At 36.5% G+C, this 23,472-nt stretch overlaps 2 protein-coding genes across 3 annotated transcripts; both read left to right on the top strand.

Moving 5' to 3' along the window:
- Positions 1 to 1,630: 1,630 nt before the first annotated feature.
- On the top strand, positions 1,631 to 22,944 carry LOC129454297 (adhesion G-protein coupled receptor G7-like). Of its 2 annotated transcripts, none has more exons than XM_073861573.1 (4): positions 1,631 to 2,055; positions 2,154 to 2,313; positions 2,874 to 3,069; positions 22,663 to 22,944. In XM_073861573.1, exons 1-4 carry the CDS (start codon positions 1,937 to 1,939, stop codon positions 22,671 to 22,673), a joined length of 486 nt encoding a protein of 161 aa, XP_073717674.1. In that variant the 5' UTR covers positions 1,631 to 1,936; the 3' UTR covers positions 22,674 to 22,944. The 2 variants fall into 2 exon arrangements, with proteins under 2 accessions (XP_073717674.1, XP_055074752.2); XM_055218777.2 differs by lacking the exon at positions 22,663 to 22,944 and adding an exon at positions 3,296 to 4,544.
- On the top strand, positions 19,130 to 22,468 carry LOC129453076 (adhesion G-protein coupled receptor G7). Its single transcript, XM_055217134.2, has 6 exons — positions 19,130 to 19,275; positions 19,394 to 19,722; positions 20,621 to 20,702; positions 20,825 to 20,983; positions 21,082 to 21,241; positions 22,241 to 22,468. Exons 1-6 carry the CDS (start codon positions 19,136 to 19,138, stop codon positions 22,466 to 22,468), a joined length of 1,098 nt encoding a protein of 365 aa, XP_055073109.2. The 5' UTR covers positions 19,130 to 19,135.
- Positions 22,945 to 23,472: the final 528 nt, after the last annotated feature.

The raw sequence follows: 23,472 nt of genomic DNA, 5'->3' as shown, positions 1-23,472 counted from the left end.
TGCTTGAGCATGATGATTTTCTACCTTCTCTTTATCTTTGGGATTAACAACCCGGTCGTACATGCAGAAGTGGCTAATGTTTCAGCAGAAAATCTCGTTCCTGTGTCAGATTATCATCAATATTCTGACGAGGGTCCTTGTACGGCACTTACAGCCTTGATTCATTTCTTCTTGCTGGCCACATTCACTTGGAACACTCTGTATGGAATTAGTGTGTTCCTCCTCTTCAAAATAACCACTGGAACACCTCCATGGTTTCCCAAGGTGTCCCTAGCAGTCGGTTGGGGTAGGAAACTTAAAAAGTCTTATTGTTTAACTTAGACTTTTAGTAAAAATTGTCTGTCAACTGTAACTGGAGCTGTACCCTTTAAAAAGGTCCTGATGTACCATTTGTTACAGATTTGTATACATTTGTACCACTAAGATACTCTTATGAACTATTTACAGTAGGTACAACTGTGCACTTTTTTAAAGGGTACAGCCCAGTGCTTTAAGTGGCCCAAAAGAGGTGCAGGTACTCTATTATTATTTATTTATTTATTTATTGCTGACTCGACTCCTCTCATAAAGTACCAACAACTATATACTGAAGGGGTTTTATATACAGCAGTCAACAGACGACCTTGTTAAAAATAATAAATCCTTTTATAAGTTTGTGGATTTACTTGAGCTAGTTGTTAAGATAGAAAGAGCTTGAAATAAAAACTTTAAAATGTCACCAAGACCATGTCTATGGGTTCAACAACAAAAATGGCCATTTGAAACTCGAAAGTCATCACTTCATTTTGTCCCATTGTTTTCCATTTTGTGGGTGGTAAAACTCCTGTGTTCGTCGTTCAAATTCATTGAAATTTCGTTCACTTGTAGTTTAGCAATTATACCTAATGTATATTACAATTTCAATGATGTTTTTACTCTGCACTTCGCCTGAAGAAATCCAAAGTTGTGTCGAGGGGAACCAAACTGACAGCCACAACAGCGGAGATTGTCACGTGGGTATTGGAACAGAAAGCTTGCAAAACTCAAGGGTGTATGGGTAATGTAGTCTCTGCTCTCGGTGGGACAAATTAGGAAGCGTGCATTGTGAAGGGTGCTCTGAAAAGAGGCAGCACAGCCAAAGGATTAAATTAAACCTCTGATTTAAACAGATGTGCAAATGAGCGTTCCGGTACGCTAAAAGCACGTTCTCTGCGCACAGAGAGGTGGTGGTATGCTCAAGAGCTATATTTGGATTCGGCGGTACTGATTTCCGGCACGTACCGGCCCACTTAAAGCACTGGTACAGCCCCAATGCTAGGGTTCATATTTTGACTACTTGTTTTTTGATAGTGTAAATGTCCAAGGTTAGCTAGTGTATCTGTAGAGACAAGCATAAGAATCCTGGCTAAAAAGTGTCAGTATAAAGTATAATGACATTGCTGAGTGCCTATAAGGCCACGTAGATACCAAACGCAGGGAATCGCATTACTCGCTCTAGATTTCTTGCAGGATTTAACTTCTTATCATGCGATTTTTTTGCTGGAGTTGAATATTTTCAACTTGGGCAAAGACCCATTTGAGGCGAAAATTGTGTGTTTTCGCGGCAAATGCGCCACCCATGGTGTCATTCGCATCGCCCCACGCGGGGGGGGCATCTGATTGCATCTTTGCATTGACTGGTGTAAACCCACAGTAAAGCTTTTCCTGTCTCAGGGTTTCCTGCCATCATTGTTGGCATCTCACTGGGTTCCACTTACACATTTAAAGATCCTTTAGGTTATCGACAAGAAGAATTGTAAGTACCAAATTTTGGGAATTTCATTGATTAAATTAAAAATAATTTTTGATTATTGATGCCACAGTATTTGCACACTAAATGCTTACAGTACTGATTTTATGAGTTCACTTGTCATACAGTTGCTGGTTGGCTTTCTTGGACCCCAAACGTAATTTCGATATGGGGAGGCCAATGTTCTGGGGATTTCTGCTTCCCTTGGTGATCATGCTGATCTTCAACATGGCAATATTTCTGCATTTCTCTCAGAACACCTGCAAGACCGTCCCTAATTTAGTCCGGTACCTTTTATTTTAGACAGATACTCTTTGAAGTAATACATGAATGATAAATTAGCGTGTACAATCTTGTTTGTCCTGATAACACTTTTGTTGTCTAGTTTGCAGCAAACTCCTTTAAAGAAGAAGTTTCTGAGTAGTTTTTCTATGGCTGTGATGCTTGGTCTATCGTGGTTCACTGGCTACATTTTGCTTATCACCAAAGATCCAACTCTTCAACTTATCCTGAGCATAGTTTTTTGTGTCTGCAACACAACACAGGTGTGATAAGTGTTTCAAAACCATTTCCCTTTTGTATCTCCACAGTCACATTTATCACCACTAAACTGAAAATATGTTGCATTCAACTCATATTATACCCATTATTATTAAAATAATTAAAGTGGGCAATGTTACAATTATTCGAATTTACACTAAAAACAATACATGAGAACCAAATCACTGTAAAATCCTTGGTGCCCTGTTAGTCAAGCCATGCTGAAATATCTACAAACAGGAAGTGACCAATGAAGCGGTACACAGTCAATACTCGGGAGAGGGCTCCCTCTGCTGGTGTGGCGTTACATCAAGAAAGTTGAAATAATTGTACATTTAAGTTGATTAAACTTAAAAATTTAAGTGCAACAAGGAATATTTACAGTGTAGTAATGCATATCACTCATATTATTTAAAACACTTTTCATTTTAGCAATTTACATTTGCACTCAGCTTTGACTTTTTTCATGATCACAAAGCCTTGCAATTGTAAAATAAACTTCATGGCTTGTAAATTTAATCTGCAATGCTTCTACATTAATTTGATTTCTTTTTTATTTCCAAAGGGCATACAAATATTTATTTTATTCACTCTAAGATCCGTAATAAACTCAAATCCAGCCATTCTCAATGCCATGCATGCACCCAACATTGGCATTCACAGGAAAGTGTTCTTCCTATGGAAAGTTAAAGCAGAAGAAAACATTGAAATCTACAGACCCACTGATCCTGACTCCGCTGAGATGCCTCAGGTCATCGCTGGTAATAACTGGATACATAATGTATCATGCTAATATATCAAGTATGCTAACACACACTGTAAAAGTGGATCTCAATTCTGTTTGTACAACAAGTTAGATAAAATTGCTGAGACTGCAAATCTTTTTAATATTGAACAGATTTTACAGACGTGGTGTTGATTTTATACAGTATTGCTGCTTTGTGACCATGACAAACAAATAAAAATGTGTGTCACTTTTCATTATAGAGCTGAAGTAGATCACTGGAGGCGGTGGCTGTCACATCAGTATAAAGGCACATCATGAAGTGAATCTCATGTTAAATTGATACTGAGAAAGGGGGATACCAACTTGAATTATGGTGGATGCGTGACAAGATGGCAGATTGGTGTTTAGTATGCAACTCAGTTTTATATGACAGGCATTTTAGATGCGTGTCAATTTTTTAAAATTTGATGTTTTAATTGCATTAAATCTTTTTTTTAAATTCAGAAACTGATCACAGGCAACAGTTTTTACAGTCAAAGTTGAATGAACTATTTAAAAGCACAATGAAAGTAATGTTCAGATTACAGACGATTATTTTTACAGTTATTATCACCAACATACATACCATGTAGTCCATATATTTCATAATTTTCTGTTTTCCTTTTCATCTTTCCTTTCAATACTAATACAGTATGTATTTTAAAGCTGCTTTTCAATAATGCAAAATTGTGAAAAGCGCTATAGAAACAAAACATACATTTTTATAATATTGATTTGTATTCTGAAGCTTGGTAACTGACTTTTCTCTTAGTAAAATAATATTGGATATAAAACCCTACTGTAAAAATTCCTCCTTGCACTCAAAAGTTTAATCAACTTGGTATTAAAATTGTGGAGGAGTTGCTATAAATCACAAAAAATAAAGTTGACTGTAACTTAATTCATAATTCATACATTTTTATTTATATTCAGTGTATATTGCAAGGTTGCCAACAAAAGGTCTGTGTAACATAATCAGTATAATTGCGAATCAAAACTTTCCCAAAAAAATAGCCCAAGTCCTTATGCCAAACACCAAGACTCAAAAAATGCCATTACCATACCTAAAATAAAATACATAGTTTAATTTCACTTTATGCAAAACACACATTTTCTTCTTACAGTGAATAAATAATGAATATTATATTATTATATATTATTTTATATATTATAAACACTGATTTATAAATAAGATCATCATGCTTTAAGATCATCACAAAATTCTCCACCTTTAACCTGCCGACAAAACAACAGTTTAAAAGTAGCCCAATTCTGTGTGAACACTGTGGACTTGGCAACACAGCTCTATTGTAAAGTAAATAACTTTTAAAGGCTTCTGCAAATAACTCAGCCTAATGCTGTTTTGCATGTTGGAAAATTATTTAGTAGTATTTTTGTTATTTTTAACATACTTTGAATCAAATTTTTTATATCTTTTAATATCGTTTTAAACCACATACAGATGTATCCAAAATTGTAATAACTGAATACATGTAAAATAAAATGACAGTTAAAATAATTAAGACTTGTCATATTTTGTAAATTTTAAAAATGGATAATAAATGGCTGCATAAGCATTGTGTCCAAACTAATTCATTGAACTGAGATCTTGCCCAGTTTACTGTTGTAATGTTGATGGTAATGACTGCCATGATGGAAATGTTTTTAATTGTTTTTAATTACTGACTGTAAAAATGAATGTACTGGTTATTAATATGTGATTAATGGCAAAACAATGGCTTTTGAACTACTGCTTTTGAATCCAGTCAGGGATTCTTTATATCCACCAGGAGGAGCCATTTACAAGAAAATACACATATGATACGTCTAGAACAGGGGTGGGCAACTTCGGTCCTGGAGGGCCGGTGTCCTGCAGAGTTTAGCTCCAACCATAATTAAACACACCTGAAGCAGCCAATTAAGGTCTTACTATGCATATTAGAAACTTTTAGGCAGGTCTGCTGAGGCAAGTTGGAGCTAAACTCTGCATGACATCGGCCCTTCAGGACCGAAGTTGCCCATCCCTGCTTTAGAAGATAGGTCTTCACTGATAAGCCACAACAACTAAAACCGCCAGGTACGTCCTCCTCCTTGTGCTGCCAAAACATCTCTGATGTGTGGACTCCACAATTTCTCTTGAATGTGTCCAGTGTTATCTGGCACCACAACATTAGAAGGGGATCTGCAAGTTGTGAGGTGGGGGATTAATATATTGAATTTATTGGTACAGTATATCCCACAGATGCTCAATGCGATTGAGATCTGGGATATTTTGATGCAAAGGCAACATCTTGAATTCTTTGTAATGTTCACCAAACCATCCATAAACAATTGCAGGGTGCATTATCCTACTGAAGAAGGCCACCTCCACCAGGGAACACTATTGGTAATTCTTCTGTTTTGGTTCTTCTCTTGATAAATCTCTTTAGAGACAACTGTAAAAAAATATATATTGTTTTAGATAATTGTGGAGAAAAATTCAGGGCCTGTTTACTAATTATGTTTTTCGTTACATGAATTACCAAATATTTAGTTTAATTTTTTTTCTGTATATTTGCAATTTTATTAGACTAGTCGTAGACAAAAAAAATTGTAAGAGCTGTCCAAACTGAAAACATCTTGAAAACATCTGTACCCTTTGATTTGCCTCAAAATGCAAGTAATGTTTTAAGTAAGGCATGTTTGTTAAAACTAGCTATATTTCCCAATTAAACGAAGGTCTAGTCCTGGTTTAAGTTAATCCCTGACCAGGAAAAAGCCCCAATATGATGAAATCTCTTGGCAATCATGAAAGCAAATAATTTATAATCATAATTTAGAAGTGAGATAGGGCGCCAATTCTCAATTATAGTTGAACCTATAATTCCCTATGGGGAAACCTGTAGAGACCGTGCTGTTGTAATAAGACAAAGTCACAGACCAAACTAATCAATAATGACATTTTTTGAACACTGTTTTTTATTATTAAATATTATTGACATTTCAATTAGTTGTTGTAGCCCTACACTATTCTGTGGAAACCAACATGTTTTTCTTTTGAAATTTCTTGTAATACATGAAAAGACACCCACTTTAAAGTTGAAATAAGATTGTAATTATTTTAAATTAATTAATTAATTAATTAATTTACATTTCAGGAGCATTTGTTCTGTAAATCAAACCAACATTCAAATGTTATGATTGAAACAGAAACAAAACATAGCGTATCTTCTTGTTAGTGCCTCATTGTAGCTATTAAATATGTAAATATTTTCTTATTCGTGTCTACTCTGATGTTTGTAAACCAGGCATCGCTTAATCAAAACCCCACAACCAGACAGGCTCTGTTGTTCAATAGTCGTCAGGTTTCACGTTATAGGTTCATCAATGTTTGAATAATGCACTGCTGTCTGATCCTCATCTTTATTTTAGGTAAGTTTGGTTTTTTATATATTTCAACTATTATCTGAATAAATAATAACAATAATTCATGTGAAGGAAATGATAACTTGCATGAAGATATTCATTTATAATGTTTTCCATTATAGATCAATTAGGCCTATTTTAGGGTTTTAGTAATATTATTAATTTGATGAGTTTGATTTGTTTTTCCTGACATGTATTTTAGTGCAAAGTACAGTAACACAATTATTTCTTTTTTTACTTGTTCATATGTATTTCTGTTCTCTCTTTACACACCTTGCATGACTGATTTGTTCTTCTTTGCATATTAAAATGTATGTAGTGTAACCATTGCTTCAAAGTTCCCATAAAATAATGTAATGTTTTAATTTACCCAAAGTTCACAACAGAATACTGTAAACAAATAATAATACAAACAAATTAAGGCGATTGTACTATTTTTGTGCAAAACGTGTATGCAGTTGTTACCAAAATAACTTGTTAATGCTGTTTTTTAGTAATTAACTCATGTCAATGTCGTTCAAAAGTTAACTGACTTTCTGTGTTCTGCCAATTTTAGAATAAACTGTTTTGAATAATGCATGATCAATAATGCATGCAATGACGGTCTGATACAGTAACTACATTCTTAAAAATAAAGGTGCTACAAAGGGTTCTTCACAGCAATGCCAAAGAAAAAACATTTTTGGTTTTCAAAATAATAAGAATTTCTGATTATCCAAATGTACGATTGCAATGTCTATACGTTCACCTATTTGTTTTCTGCACATCAGATTTTTGACCAGCAGTAGTATGCTATATAAACAAATTTAGGTAAATCCATCTTTAGTAGCAAAAGCATTACTCTGATGGTAAATTTAGATAAGGTTGGCAGACTTGAGGGTGGTTCATGGGCAGCATAAGCTTTAAAATGAACTGTTATCCTGATAATCAGAAGTCTGGCTAAACAAGGCTTATAATGATTTTGTGTCTGTACACAGCTGTTTTTGGACAGGGTTGGTCTCAAAACAATACCATCAGTAACAGCACCGAACCACTCAACATCTCAACATTACCTGTCTTAACAACCAACTTCTCAACATTACCTGTCTTGACAACCAACGTCTCAACATTACCTGACTTAACAACCACTGTCTCAACATTACCTGACTTAACAACAAACGTCTCAACATTAACTGTCTTAACAACCACTGTCTCAACATTACCTGACTTAACAACAACAGTCTCAACATTACCTGACTTAACAACAAACGTCTCAACATTACCTGTCTTAACAACCACTGTCTCAACATTACCTGACTTAACAACCATTGTCTCAACATTATCTGACTTAACAACAAACGTCTCAACATTACCTGTCTCAACAACCACTGTCTCAACATTACCTGACTTAACAACCACTGTCTCAACATTACCTGTCTTAACAACCACTGTCTCAACAACCACTGTCTCAACAACCACTGTCTCAACATTATCTGACTTAACAACCACTGTCTCAACATCACCTGGCTTAACAACCACTGTCTCAACATTACCTGACTTAACAACCACTGTCTCAACATTACCTGACTTAACAACCACTGTCTCAACATCACCTGGCTTAACCAATTTCTCAACATTACCTGACTTAACAACCACTGTCTCAACATTACCTGACTTAACCAATTTCTCAACATTACCTGACTTAACAACCACTGTCTCAACATTACCTATATTAACAACCAACGTCTCAACATTACCTGTCTTAACAACCACTGTCTCTACATTACCTGACTTAACAACCAACGTCTCAACATTACCTGTCTTAACAACCACTGTCTCAACATTACCTGACTTAACAACCAATGTCTCAACATTACCTGACTTAACAACCACTGTGTCAACATTACCTGACTTAACAACCACTGTCTCAACATTACCTGATTTAACAACCACTGTCTCAACATTACCCGACTTAACAACCAACGTCTCAACATTACCTGACTTAACAACCAATGTCTCAACATTACCTGACTTAACAACCACTGTGTCAACATTACCTGACTTAACAACCACTGTCTCAACATTACCTGATTTAACAACCACTGTCTCAACATTACCCGACTTAACAACCAACGTCTCAACATTACCTGTCTTAACAACCACTGTCTCAACATTACCCGACTTAACAACCAATTTCTCAACATTACCTGTCTTAACAACCAATGTCTCAACATTACCTGTCTTAACAACCACTGTTTCAACATTACCTGACTTAACAACCACTGTCTCAACATTACCTGTCTTAACAACCACTGTCTCAACATTACCTGTCTTAACAACCAACGTCTCAACATCACCTGGCTTAACAACCAACGTCTCAACATTACCTGTCTTAACAACCACTGTCTCAACATTACCTGACTTAACAACCAATGTCTCAACATTACCTGTCTTAACAACCACTGTCTCAACATTACCTGACTTAACAACTAATTTCTCAAGATTACCTGATTTAACAACCAACGTCTCAACATTACCTGTCTTAACAACCAATTTCTCAACATTGCCTGTTTTAACAACCAACGTCTCAACATTACCTGTCTTAACAACCACTGTCTCAACATCACCTGATTTAACAACCAACATCTCAACATTACCTGATTTAACAACCAACGTCTCAACATTACCTGACTTAACAACCAACGTCTCAACATTACCTGTCTCAACAGCCAACGTCTCAACATTACCTGTCTTAACAACCAACGTCTCAACATTACCTGTCTCAACAACCAATTTCTCAACATTACCTGTCTTAACAACCAACGTCTCAACATTACCTGTCTTAACAACCAACGTCTCAACATTACATGTCTCAACAGCCAACGTCTCAACATTACCTGTCTTAACAACCACTGTCTCAACATTACCTGACTTAACAACCAACGTCTCAACATTACCTGTCTTACCAACCAACGTCTCAACATTACCTGACTTAACAACCAACGTCTCAACATTACCTGTCTCAACAGCCAACGTCTCAACATTACCTGTCTTAACAACCAACGTCTCAACATTACCTGTCTCAACAACCAATTTCTCAACATTACCTGTCTTAACAACCAACGTCTCAACATTACCTGTCTTACCAACCAACGTCTCAACATTACCTGTCTCAACAGCCAACGTCTCAACATTACCTTTCTTTACAACCACTTTTTCAACATTACCTGACTTAACAACCAACGTCTCAACTTTACCTGTCTTAACAACCAACGTCTCAACATTACCTGTCTCAACAGCCAACGTCTCAACATTACCTGTCTTAACAACCACTGTCTCAACATTACCTGACTTAACAACCAACGTCTCAACATTACCTGACTTAACAACCAACGTCTCAACATTACCTGTCTTTACAACCACTGTCTCAACATTACCTGACTTAACAACCAACGTCTCAACATTACCTGTCTTACCAACCAACGTCTCAACATTACCTGTCTTACCAACCAACGTCTCAACATTACCTGTCTTACCAACCAACGTCTCAACATTACCTGTCTCAACAGCCAACGTCTCAACATTACCTTTCTTTACAACCACTTTCTCAACATTACCTGACTTAACAACCAACGTCTCAACCTTACCTGTCTTAACAACCAATTTCTCAACATTACCTGACTTAACAACCAACGTCTCAACATTACCTGTCTCAACAGCCAACGTCTCAACATTACCTGTCTCAACAACCAACGTCTCAACATTACCTGTCTTTACAACCACTGTCTCAACATTACCTGACTTAACAACCAACGTCTCAACATTACCTGATTTAACAACCAATTTCTCAACATTACCTGACTTAACAACCAACGTCTCAACATTACCTGTCTTAACAACCACTGTCTCAACATTACCTGACTTACCAACCAACGTCTCAACATTACCTGTCTTAACACCCAACGTCTCAACATTACCTGTCTTAACAACCACTGTCTCAACATTACCTGAATTACCAACCAATGTCTCAACATTACCTGTCTTACCAACCACTGTCTCAACATTACCTGACTTAACAACCAATTTCTCAACATTACCTGACTTAACAACCAACGTCTCAACATTACCTGTCTTAACAACCACTGTCTTAACATTACCCGACTTAACAATCAATTTCTCAACATTGCCTGTCTTAACAACCAACGTCTCAACATTACCTGTCTTAACAACCACTGTCTCAACATTACCTGAATTAACAACCAATGTCTCAACATTACCTGACTTTACAACCACTGTCTCAACATTACCTGACTTAACAACAAACGTCTCAACATTACCTGTCTTAACAACCACTGTCTCAACATTACCTGACTTTACAACCACTGTCTCAACATTACCTGACTTAACAACAAACGTCTCAACATTACCTGTCTTAACAACCACTGTCTCAACATTACCTGACTTAACAACCACCGTCTCAACATTACCTGTCTTAACAACCAACATCCCAACATTACCTGTCTTAACAACCATCAAATCAACCCTGGTGTGCGAAAATGGACGAGCTGTAGATGGGTTTTGTCTCTGTACAGATGAATGGAGTGGAACCTTCTGCAACATTTGTAAAACTATTAAAATATTTCATAATATGTAGCCATTATTATACAGTGCAAAGTAAATGAGATCTTGATGGTCTACAGAATATAAATAAAAGTGAATGTTGTGTTATAGCTTTGGTACTTTGTAAATAACCTTACATAAATTGTTTGCCCAAAATTTCACAAAGCTTATTAAGTGATTACAAAATATAGACGGTTTCAGCAGCCACAACGTAAAGAAATGGTTTTTGTGGACTAAACGCAACTTTTGGTAGACTTCCATTTACAGTAGAAGTAAAAAACAGAGCCCTTTTAACTCTTCCCCCCTGCCATTGACGAGTTATCTTGTCAATTAAGAGAAAACATTTGCATGAAAAAAACATGTTCCTGATAAGTTTTTATGGATCATCTGTAATACCACTGCTATCGCGATGTTACAGTTTGTGTAATTATTATGATTACCGAATTGATAAAAAACTGAAGCAAAATTATTTATTAATTTTACATTTAAAATTGTAAAACATGTTTGTTTTCATAATCGTTCTGAATCTGATCTCTAGCAAAAGAAAAATACCCATATTTAAGAGTTAAAACTTTTTTTTCGTTTAGTTTGTTTATTGTTTGTTTGAACGCAGAGGGTGTCTTCTTTCATTTGATATATTTGTATGTTTATATATTTTTACAAGACCATTTTCCTGAGAGGCATTTTATGAAACTTGTGAAAATCACAAAAAAACGCCGGCGGGCAACTTTTCAAAAAAGGCTGGTGGGGAATGAGTTAAAGTAGTTTACTGTATTTCTGATAACAAGGAAAATTATTGACAGGTAAATTACCTAATTCATAAATCAGATCTAACGTGTATCAACTATTAAACTGAGCTAACATTACTGTGTAAAATTAATGTATACACTGTTAGCTACAGGTCTTTGAATTCTTACCTGGGTGTCAAACCATTGTGATCCATGCTCATCGTCGCCCCTCGTCTTTAGTAAACCAAAACATAATTTTTTCGCCAAGGTATTTGTTTCAGAGATCGGTTAAAGACCGATAAATAAATACAGACCAGAAGTTCACTTCGCGACAACGCGTGTGCGTCTGATGAAACCGTCTAAACATACAGAATTAGGAAGAACTATCCCAAAGAATTGTTATGTTTCATGCAAATTTTTAAGGTTATCAACAGTCACAAATGCTTTTACAGCAAATTTCTGCCTCAAGCAAGGACCAACATCCGGATTGACCTTTCCAAAAACTGTCCTAGGCCGGTTTGCCTCATCTACAGAGCTATGTGAAAAGGGAACACCAAATGGTACTCTGTCCTCTTAAACAGCTGCTTTCATGATGTACACTTATAGCTTTAAATGAATGTTCTTGAAATATCTCTTCATTACAAGTTTATATTTTTCAGCTGGGATTCCCAAAGCATCAGCCCTCTGTGACATAACAACCCGTGTGTTTAATGCTCCAAACAATCTGAGTTGTAGTTTATCCTTGGACGACATTGATGAAAAGGTAAGATATCAATGTTTCATACTAAACTTACATTAATTTTATCATACAAAAATTTTACGGATTGCTTTTTTCAATCAAGATTTCTGGGATTTCTGTGGAAAATAAGTTGTTGTTAGCGTCCAGTGCTCAGATTCTTACATCCAGACCAAAACGTCTGACACCCCATAACATCACAAAAGCAGTGAATATAGCCAACATGCTGCTCTCCTCAGAAAACGTATCAACGGTACTTATTTACACTTTTACACTTAGCAGGTTTTAAAAATCCTAGTTGTCCCAACATAGTGAATTTTTAATGCATCAAGCTTGAGTTTTTTAACTTGTATATCACTGTAAAACAATTCTGTAGAAATTACAGTATTACTGGAAGCTGGTTGCCAGTAACTTACTGTAGATTTTACATTAATTTTATTTACTGGCAACAGTTTGTTCAAAGTTAAATGAACATGAAATATTTCAGTCTTTATCTTCTACAGTAAGTTACTGGCAACCAGCTGCATAATTACAGTGTACAATATCTCTTTGATGTTCTTCCTGGTTGAAATCATTTGCATTTTGGTATGTTGCCTAATTTGGCACGGTTCCGATAAAACAGATAAACAAACTTCATTTGACTAATCCACAACAACCACACAACTCATAACAGCCGTTCCAGTTTTTCATTCTGCAAACATTCACTCAACCTTTGCAATAAATGCACTTAAAAATAAAAGTGATAAATGATTCGTAATTTCCCAAATAACCTTTCAGTCAATGTTTTTAATTTAGCCAGACAAGAAACCTTTAATACTGCACACTTCCCCATCTATCCCAGCCATATTGTACTGTATATGCCAAGACAGGTGTATAAGTTAATTTCCCTTAAGTCTAAACTCTGTGATGCTTTCAAAGCATTGCTCTGTTATGGTAATCCTGCCCAGCTCGCCAGAACAACATTGGCTCAAACAAACACTTACAGTATATAGTTAGGGCTATATATGTCACATGTATGAGACAGTGTTTAAAGCTATCTTCCTTGTAGAACCAGAATAACATGTTGTAACCTCAATCTCATTGTTTGTTGTGCAGGATATTGCTGTGTCTACAGTAGCCATGGTCAGTCAGCTCCTGAATGTCAGTCAAGGGAAATTCTCTGATGTCGACCGTGATGCTCTTTCAAAGTATATGAAAATATCGCACAGCTAGGGTTGGGAATTGTGATCAGGCTCTTATTCCTAATGTGTGAAATACTGAAATAAATACCTCTACTCAATCGCACAGCTCAGACCATAGATATAAATATGCAAATTAGTACCACATAGACATATAAACAACAAAAACTTGATTTTCACCACATGGGAACTTAAATACTGTATATGGATGTCTGATTTTGGATTGTGTTTGTACAGACTAACACAGACTCTGCAGGTATTCTCACTGCGCGAGGAATCAAATAACTTGGTACAGCCAAATTTGGCAGTGCAGTCCTTTAAGGGGGAACAGGAGATTCGTCAAGTGCAGTTAACCTTATTTAAAGGTAAGTACTGGGCCAGCTTCACCAATCACAGTAGACCGGGTGGTTTGGAAGGATGAGCTTCATAGAAACGTTTAAGATGTGTTGCAATAATGTAAAATATAAAAAAATACTTTTTGTAAAATGGGACCATTTTAAAATGTATGAACTGGCCCCATTAACTTAAATAGTGAGTGCTTCACTTAAACCAGACACAATTATAAAAAGATAATCAACATTATACAACAGTTCTTTCTGGTTCTCGAATCTGATTGGCTAAGAGCTATGCGATATTCTACTGATAACGGCACAGTAACTGCTTCACTTTTCGTATCATTCCGCCACCTAGTGAATGGAGGTCCTTTGAATGGAGGTCCAGGCTCATCTCTGAATGGAAAAACTGCACGCACACACGGGCAAACACAGACTCGCTGTTTTTAAACACTCTCCGTGTGTCTCATTTCACTAGCTTGTAAATCAGTCTGTGAATCCCAATCAGTAGCAATCAGTATTCCGTCAAAGATCAGTGCTCTTGGATGTTACGTTAAAGTTAATGGGAGTAATGTCTTGTCACATCGTGTGGACGATTAACACTTGGAAAGAGGAATGTAAACACTCTTTTTTCTGGAGCGATATATTTCTTGTCATAACGCGAAAACACTGTGGAACTGCAGGTAAGCACCGCAGCTTTTACAAGTGGACATTGATCATTTATTTTACCGTGACTATTAAAACATGTTATGAGATATCGCCACTGATATATTTATAAGCAGCATGCAAAAACATCTCTCTGACACTTATAAACAGTTTTATATAGTACTGACCAGAACAAAGTCTTATAATAATCGAGTGCTCGTATCGCGTTGAGGGAAAGCAATAGTAACATTATATAAGTATAGTTTTATTAACTGTTACCTCGCGCCAAAACAATAACAACACAAAAGACACTAAATATGAATAAGAAAACAAGTACTAGTTTGATCATGACACCAAATACTGCTGATTTGATCTCATTTTTGACCATCAAACACAGACAAGGCCAACATCATAGCCAGTGAATCCCTGTCAGAGATGTAGCCCAGAGAGGGCGGTGGTCAGCGGGGCGAGTGAACACTGACGTCTGCTCATGCTTTGGTTCTCATACGTACCGAATCTCACTAAGCAAACGTTCAAACAGGGGCTATCTTTACTAATCGACTGCAAATTTTAATATAATACATACATTCTCGACCTAACTAATCTTAAAACTACACTTTGTGACCAAGAAATGGTAATATAAAGAAACGCCTTTTCCGTCCATTGAGTTATTATGAGATTCAAAGCAGCTGAAAGTGTTAAGGCCGGGATGTACCTTTTTTCCGCGTTCGCGCAGCTTTTCGAGTACACAACCGAGGCTACACGCGGATGGCCGCGTTCGACACTATACGCAATACAGTCTCAAATTTTGGGCTGCACGCGGACGGTTTGCGCAGCCGGCCGCTGACTCTCCTGATGACGAAAATGACGTCATGCGGACGGCGCGCATACGCGGACGTCCCTGGTATACTTTCGGCTGTACCTGTCATTCTGGCCGCCCTCAAATCCGTGGCGGAAGAAAGTAGTTCCCAAACAAAGAGGCTTTTTAAATAACTCCGTTGTTGTTTTCTAGTTTTCTTTTTTCAAACGTGTGCCGTCGAACTGTTGTATAAAAGCAATATTGCTCTCGGAGTCGTGTGATATAGCTCTATTTCATGACGGCTGTGATTGAGGCCCATTGTCTCTACATAGGTCAACCTTAATTATCTACTTATTTTTGTAGCAACAGGCAATGATACCTTTATACCTGGAAGAATAAAACTGGATTCAAATACAATGCCTTTTCCAAAAGAAGAAGTTGACCTACAGATAAATATTACATTCAGTGAAGGTAGATCTACAGTATATTCTTTATATAATCAGTTTTCCGTATACAATATTATGTTGAAAGTTTTAAATTAAAGTAATCTGATAGAAAAATAAATTGAAAATTAAAAAATAATGTAATATAATAATTTTCAGTAACTGTTTCCCCTGCACATTAGTATCACGGTTAGGAGGAGATGTTTAAAAACATAATAGGGGCAAATGTCAATAACTGCAATAAAGAATCTTTCTTTTCTCTCTCTCTTTCTCTTTAGGAATGGACAAAGTTGTTGGGTTTGTTCTCTATGATAGCGATCATTTCTTTCCGTCAAAAAGCTTTAAACCTTCTCTGAATACTAAGAGAAGAGTTTTCTCTGCTAACCTTTTCGAAAATGGATCTGTCACCATGGAAGTTCAGTTTTCAGTCACACCATCGGTGAGAAATGTCTGTAGCCATATTATTATGTGTCTTATTTTGTGTATTTCCTTTTTTCTGTCGTTTTTATCTTAATAAAGAGACTGAAAAATAACAAATGGATGGTCATTCAAACAACAAAGCTGGTGGTGGCCTAAGACCTTTGCACAATGTATATATATGTAATGCACTCTCATAAGTTCTCACTTGGGCTGTACCCTTTCAAAAAATTTCATATTAATACCTCAAAGGCACTTATTGATACCTCATGAGTTATGAATTAACACATTGTTGACCTTTCAGGATGACTCTGTGATGTCCCTTGAAGACTTTTCATGCGTGTTTTGGAATTACAACGAAAACGACTGGAGTACAGAAGGGTGCACAAAAACAAAGACCTTCTCAGGCTATGCGCAGTGCAGCTGTACATCTGATCAAGATGAATTTTTTTTAAATAATTTTGAAAAATTTAACAAATTATCTAATTTAAATAAGAACTTTGCAGTCCTGATGGTAAGATACATTTATGATCAAATAATTTAAGGTAAATATATAAAGAGTTTGGTTCCAAAACGCAATAAATCCATTTTGACTAATTTGGGTAAAACAGGTTTTCTATGCCAAGAAAGTGACTAGATAAAAACCACTATTTTCTGTTACAAACGTTCACATAGCATCTTTAGGGTTTAAAAACATTCCATAATTTGATTTTCAAAGATTTATTTTAAAAAATTATTATTTTTCCACAAAAGGCAATAAATCCATGAAGTGGAAGTTTTTTTTTCTCAAAATTATATAAATCTATTGAATCAATATATAAATGTGCATTCATCTTTACCATGTTATATTCATTTAGTTAAATAGTGTTATACAACATTTCTTTCTGGTTCTCGAATCTGATTGGCTAAGGGCTTTGCGATATTGTACTGATAACGGCACAGTAACCGCTTCACCTTTCGTATCATTCTGCCACCTAGTGAATGGAGGTCCTAAACAGGCTCATCTCTGAATGGAAAAACACAGACGCCCTGCTTTTAAACACTCTCCGTGTGTCTCATTAGTTCACTAGCTCATAAATCAGTCTGTGAATCCCCAATCGGAAGTAATTATTCCGTCAAAGATTGGAAACACTCATTGTTTTCTCTTATCAGAACGCGAAAACACCGTGGAACTGCAGGTAAGCACCGCAGCTTTTAAATGTGGACATTGATCATTTACTTTATCGTGACGTGACTATTAAAACATGTTATGAGATATCGCCACTGGTATATTTATAAGCAGCATGCAAAAACATCTCTCTGACACTTATAAAAACCGTTTTATATAGTACTGACAAGAACGAAGTCTAATAATAACCGAGTGCTCGTATCGCGTTAAGATAAAATGGTAAACCAATAGTAACATTATAGAAGTATATTTTTATTAACTTTTACCTCACGCCAAAACAATAACAACACAAAAGACACTAAATATGAATAAGAAAACAAGTAATAGTTTCATCATGACACCAAATCTGCTGATTTGATCTAATTTTTGACCATCAGGCCAACATGAGAGCCAGGGAATCCCTGTCAGAGATGTAGCCCAGAGAGGGCGGTGGTCAGCGGGGCGAGTGAACACTGATGTCCGCTCATGCTTTGGTTCTCATACGTACCGAATCTCACTAACCAAACGTTCAAACAGGCCCTATCTTTACTAATCGACTGTAGATTTAAATATAATACATATATATTCTCGACTGAATTAATCTTAAAACTACACTTTGTGACCAATAAATTGTAATCTTTAAAAACGGCAAATCCGTCCATTGAGTTAATATGAGATTCAAAGCAGCCGAAAGTTTTACCTGTCATTTAAACTAAAATTACTCCGTTATCGTTTTCTAGTTTTCGTTTTTCAAACGTGTGCCGTTGAACTGTTGTATAAAAGCAATATCGCTCTTGGAGTCGTGTGATATAGCTCTGCATCTTCACGGCTGTGATTGCCTCTGGCCTAATCACAGCTGTGATGATATAGAGCTATATCACACTCCTACTCGAGCGATATTGCTTAAATATACACTGATTAAAAAAATAAACATTAATGGCATTAATCAAAACACTTACTTTGTCATATTAAGAACACTGTCATTGCTGCGGTCATCCTTGGAACATTGTCGCTGAACTTTTTTGACAGCGATCAGTTGTAAAATGTTTTGGTCCTGCTCGATTTTTGTTGACTTTGAGTAAAATGCGTTTTTTATAAGAGATCAATGTGTTAGCATGACATATGCTTGTTGCTTTCGGGACAACAAGCAACAGCCAGCATTTTTCCTTCATCCGAGTGCCTCTAACGTAAATTATTAGATTTTGATGGATTATGTTTATTCTCCACCACAGAAAACCACCACAGGCTTATCAATGCCATCAAAATTAGTATTTCGTTTTTGTTTGATTGTTGATCACGAAGTACAAAGTAGATGAGTAAAAAGGATTCTGTGTGTATTCAAAGCGACACCATTATTGTTTACAATGCATGGAATCGTACGCTGTAATTGGTTAAGCAGATTTATTGCATTCTGCAGAGAAGGAGAACTAGCGTTTGTCTGGGTTTGGAAAAACAGATGACAGAATAACACGGCGGATATCGTATTTTGCGTAAATATTTTGAATTTTTAATACTAACCAGATAAAATGCTGATTTTGGAGGTAACACTTTTTTTAAAAAAATGGCATTTATCATGTTTTGTAACCAAACTCTTCATATATTCCTGTGATTATATGTCTCGCTTTAGATAAAATGTTTAAAAATGTTGTCCTTTTGCAGTCTTTCAATATAAACTATCAGTATTCAGAACCATTAAACTGGATCAGCATTGCCGGCTGTTCTCTTTCTATATTGGGTCTTGCTGTCACAGCAGTTTACCAAATTGCAACCAGGTAAAAACAATCAAGATTTACCCTGGCAGTCAGGGTGATGTCATACTTATCTGTCTCCTGATGCATTTTTTTCCGGTTGACCTGTAGTTTTTATATATTGATAAACTCTTTACTACAGGAAGTCAAGGGGATGCAGCCCGACTCTGCTTTTGGTGAACATCTGCTTGAGCATGATGATTTTCTACCTTCTCTTCATCTTTGGCATTAACAACCATGTCAATCATGCAGAAGAGGATAATGTTTCAGAAGAAAATCTCGTTCTTATGTCAGACTATCATCAATATTCTGACGAGGGTCCTTGTACGGCATTTACAGCCTTGATTCATTACTTCTTGTTGGCCACATTCACTTGGAATACTCTGTATGGAATTAATGTGTTTCTCCTCTTCAAAACAACCACGGGAACACCTCCATGGTTTCCCAAGGTGTCCATAGCAGTCGGCTGGGGTAGGAAACTCAAAAATCGTATTGTTTAACCTACACATTGTTTTCCATTTTGTGGGTGGTAAAACTCCTGTGCGCGTCGTTCAAATTCATTGAAATTTCATTCACTTGTAGTTTAGCAATTATACCTAATGTATATTACAATTTCAATGTTTTTACTCTGCACTTCACCTGAGGAAATCCAAAGTTGTGTCGAGGGCCAAACTGACAGCCACAACAGCGGAGATTGTCACGTGGGTATTGGAACAGAAAACTTGCAAAACTGAAGGGTGTATGGGTAATGTAGTCTCTGCTCTCGGTGGGACGAATTAGGAAGTGTGCATTGTGAAGGGTGCTCTGAAAAGCGGCAGCGCAGCCAAATGATTAAATTAAACCTCTGATTTAAACAGATGTGCAAATGAGCGTTCCGGTACGCTAAAAGCACGTTCTGGGTGCACAGAGAGGTGGTGGTACACTCAAGAGCTATATTTGGAACTGGTACAGCCCCAATGCTAGGGTTCATATTTTGACTATTTGTTTTTTGATAGTGTAAATGTCCAAGGTTAGCTAGTGTATCTGTAGAGTTGTGAGGACAAGCATAAGAATCCTGGCTAAAAAGTGTCAGTATAAAGTATAATGACATTGCTGAGTGCCTATAAGGCCACGTACACACCAAACGCAGGGCATCGTGTTACTCGCTCTAGATTACTTGCGGGATGTAACTTCTTATCATGCAAAATTTTGCTCAAGTTGAATATTTTCAACTTGGGCAAAGACTCATTTGAGGCGAAAATTGCGTGTTTTCGCGGCAAACGCGCCACCCATATGGTGTCATTCACATCGCCCCACGTGTGGGGGGGGTATCTTATTGCATCTTTGCATTGACTGGTGTAAACCCACAGTAAAGCTTTTCCTGTCTCAGGGTTTCCTGCCATCATTGTTGGTATCTCACTGGGTTCCACTTACAAATTTGAAGATCCTTTAGGTTATCGACAAGAAGAGTTGTAAGTACCAAATTTTAGGGATTTCATTGATTAAATGAAAAATAATTTTTGATTATTGATGCCACAGTATTTGTTAACTAAATGCTTACAGTACTGATTTTATGAGTTCACTTGTCATACAGTTGCTGGTTGGCTTCCTTGGACCCCAAACAGAATTTCGATATGAGGAAGCCAATGTTCTGGGGATTTCTGCTTCCTTTGGTTATCATGCTGTTCTTCAACATGGCAATATTTCTGCATTTCTCTCAGAACACCTGCAAGACCGTGCCTAATTTAGTCCGGTACCTTTTATTTTAGACAGATACTCTTTGAAGTAATACATGAATGATAAATTAGCGTGTACAATCTTGTTTGTCCTGATAACACTTTTGTTGTCTAGTTTGCAGCAAACTCCTTTAAAGAAGAAGTTTCTGAGTAGTTTTTCTATGGCTGTGATGCTTGGTCTATCGTGGGTCACTGGTTACATTTTGCTTTTCACCCAAGATCCAACTCTTCAACTTATCCTGAGCATAGTTTTTTGTGTCTGCAACACAACACAGGTGTGATAAGTGTTTCAAAACCATTTCCCTTTTGTATCTCCACAGCTACATTTATCACCACTAAACTGAAAATATGTTGCATTCAACTCATATTATACCGATTATTATTAAAATAATTAAAGTGGGCAATGTTACAATTATTCAAATTTACACTAAAAACAATACATAAGAAACAAATCACTGTAAAATCATTGGTGCCCTGCCCGGCGTTCCAGTTCGTTTTTTTATGAACTTCCCTCGCTAACTTCCCTCAGTCTCGTTCACTCGGATGTACGTCATTGCTTACGTTGTACGCGTGCCCACTACTGCTAGAACACTTGAAGTGGGTTCAAATGGATCGCCCTAAGCCCTTGATCACATGGAAAGTGGAGACCGCCCCCTCCATGTGCAAAGCGCGAGTTGCTGAAGTGATGTCACAATCGTGCTGCATTGTGGGATATGAAGCGGCATGAAGTGTACATATGAAGCAGACTCGCTCCCTCGGTAAAAATCGAGGTAGCGAGGGTCTGTCCATACAAACTTCCCTCGTCCACTTGACGAAGTGGAACGCACTTCAAAATGGCGACAGGGATTCCCCCGAGGGGAAGTGCTTAGGGAAGTTTGCGAGTGTGTGTCTAAAACTGGAGTGGAACGCACCCCTGTTAGTCAAGCCATGCTGAAACATCTACAAACAGGAAGTGACCAATGAAGCGGTACACAGTCAATACTCGGGAGAGGGCTCCCTCTGCTGGTGTGGCGTTACATCAAGAAAGTTGAAATAATTGTACATTTAAGTTGATTAAACTTAAAAATTTAAGTGCAACAAGGAATATTTACAGTGTAGTAATGCATATCACTCATATTATTTAAAACACTTTTCATTTTAGCAATTTACATTTGCACTCAGCTTTGACTTTTTTCATGATCACAAAGCCTTGCAATTGTAAAATAAACTTAATGGATTGTAAACTTAATCTGCAATGCTTCTATATTAATTTGATTTCTTTTTTATTTCCAAAGGGCATACAAATATTTCTTTTATTCACTCTGAGATCCGTAATAAACTCAAATCCAGCCATTCTTGAAGCCATGCATGCACCCAACATTGGCATTCACAGGAAAGTGTTCTTCCTATGGAAAGTTAAGGCAGAAGAAAACATTGAAATCTACACACGCACTGATCTTGACTCTGCTGAGATGCCTCAGGTCATCACTGGTAATAACTGGATACATAATGTATCATGCTAATATATCAAGTATGCTAACACACACTGTAAAAGTGGATCTCAATTCTGTTTGTACATCAAGTTAGATAAAATAGCTGAGACGGCAAATCTTTTTAATATTGAACAGATTTTACAGATGTAGTGTTGATTTTATACAGTATTGCTGCTTTGTGACCATGACAAACAAATACAAATGTGTGTCACATTTCATTATAGAGCTGAAGTAGATCATTGGAGGCAGTGGCTGTGCTGATCACATCAGTATAAAGGCACAACATGAAGTGAATCTCATGTTAAATGGATGCTGAGAAAGGGGGATACCAACTTGAATTATGGTGGATGCGTGACAACATGGCAGATGGGTGTCTGACAACAGTCATTATTTTAGAAATTCGGTTGGGTTTCATTTAGTATCCAACTCAGTTTTATATGACAGGCATTATGTATGTCACTCTCTTAAAATGGTTCAATTTTGATGTTTTATTGCATAAAATCTTTTTTTTTTAATTCAGAATCCAATCACAGGCAACAATTTCCACAGTTAATGTCACTAATATCCTTTAAAAAAAACGAGTTATTTAATAGCAAAATGAAAATTTTGACAATATTTTTACAGTTATTATCACATTAACCTGCATCTTCTGAAAAAAAAACTGCAATAATACCATGTAGTCTATATATTTCATATTTTTCTGTTTTTTCTTTTCATCCCTCCTGTCTATACTTAGGCTATACAGTACATTTTAAAACTGCTTTTTAATAATTGTGAAAAACGCTATAGAAACAAAACATAAATTCATATGGTATTGTTTGTATTTCTTCTTTCAGTAAATAATTATAAACACTCATTTCATCAATACGATTGTTGTGCATTAAAGCAACACTAAAGACTTTTTGCTCTTTGCTCCCCCTACAGGTTAGAAGCATAATTGTCCATTACCATTGTAGTAAATACTGCAGCATAGCTGGCTCTGATTGGATTGTAGGTCTGTCGTAAAGCAAGTTTTTGAGTAACAACAGTTACAG

This window comes from Misgurnus anguillicaudatus, chromosome 23 (genome assembly GCF_027580225.2).
Source record: "Misgurnus anguillicaudatus chromosome 23, ASM2758022v2, whole genome shotgun sequence".
Taxonomy (NCBI): domain Eukaryota; kingdom Metazoa; phylum Chordata; class Actinopteri; order Cypriniformes; family Cobitidae; genus Misgurnus; species Misgurnus anguillicaudatus.
This window is presented reverse-complemented; position numbering and strand designations above follow the sequence as displayed.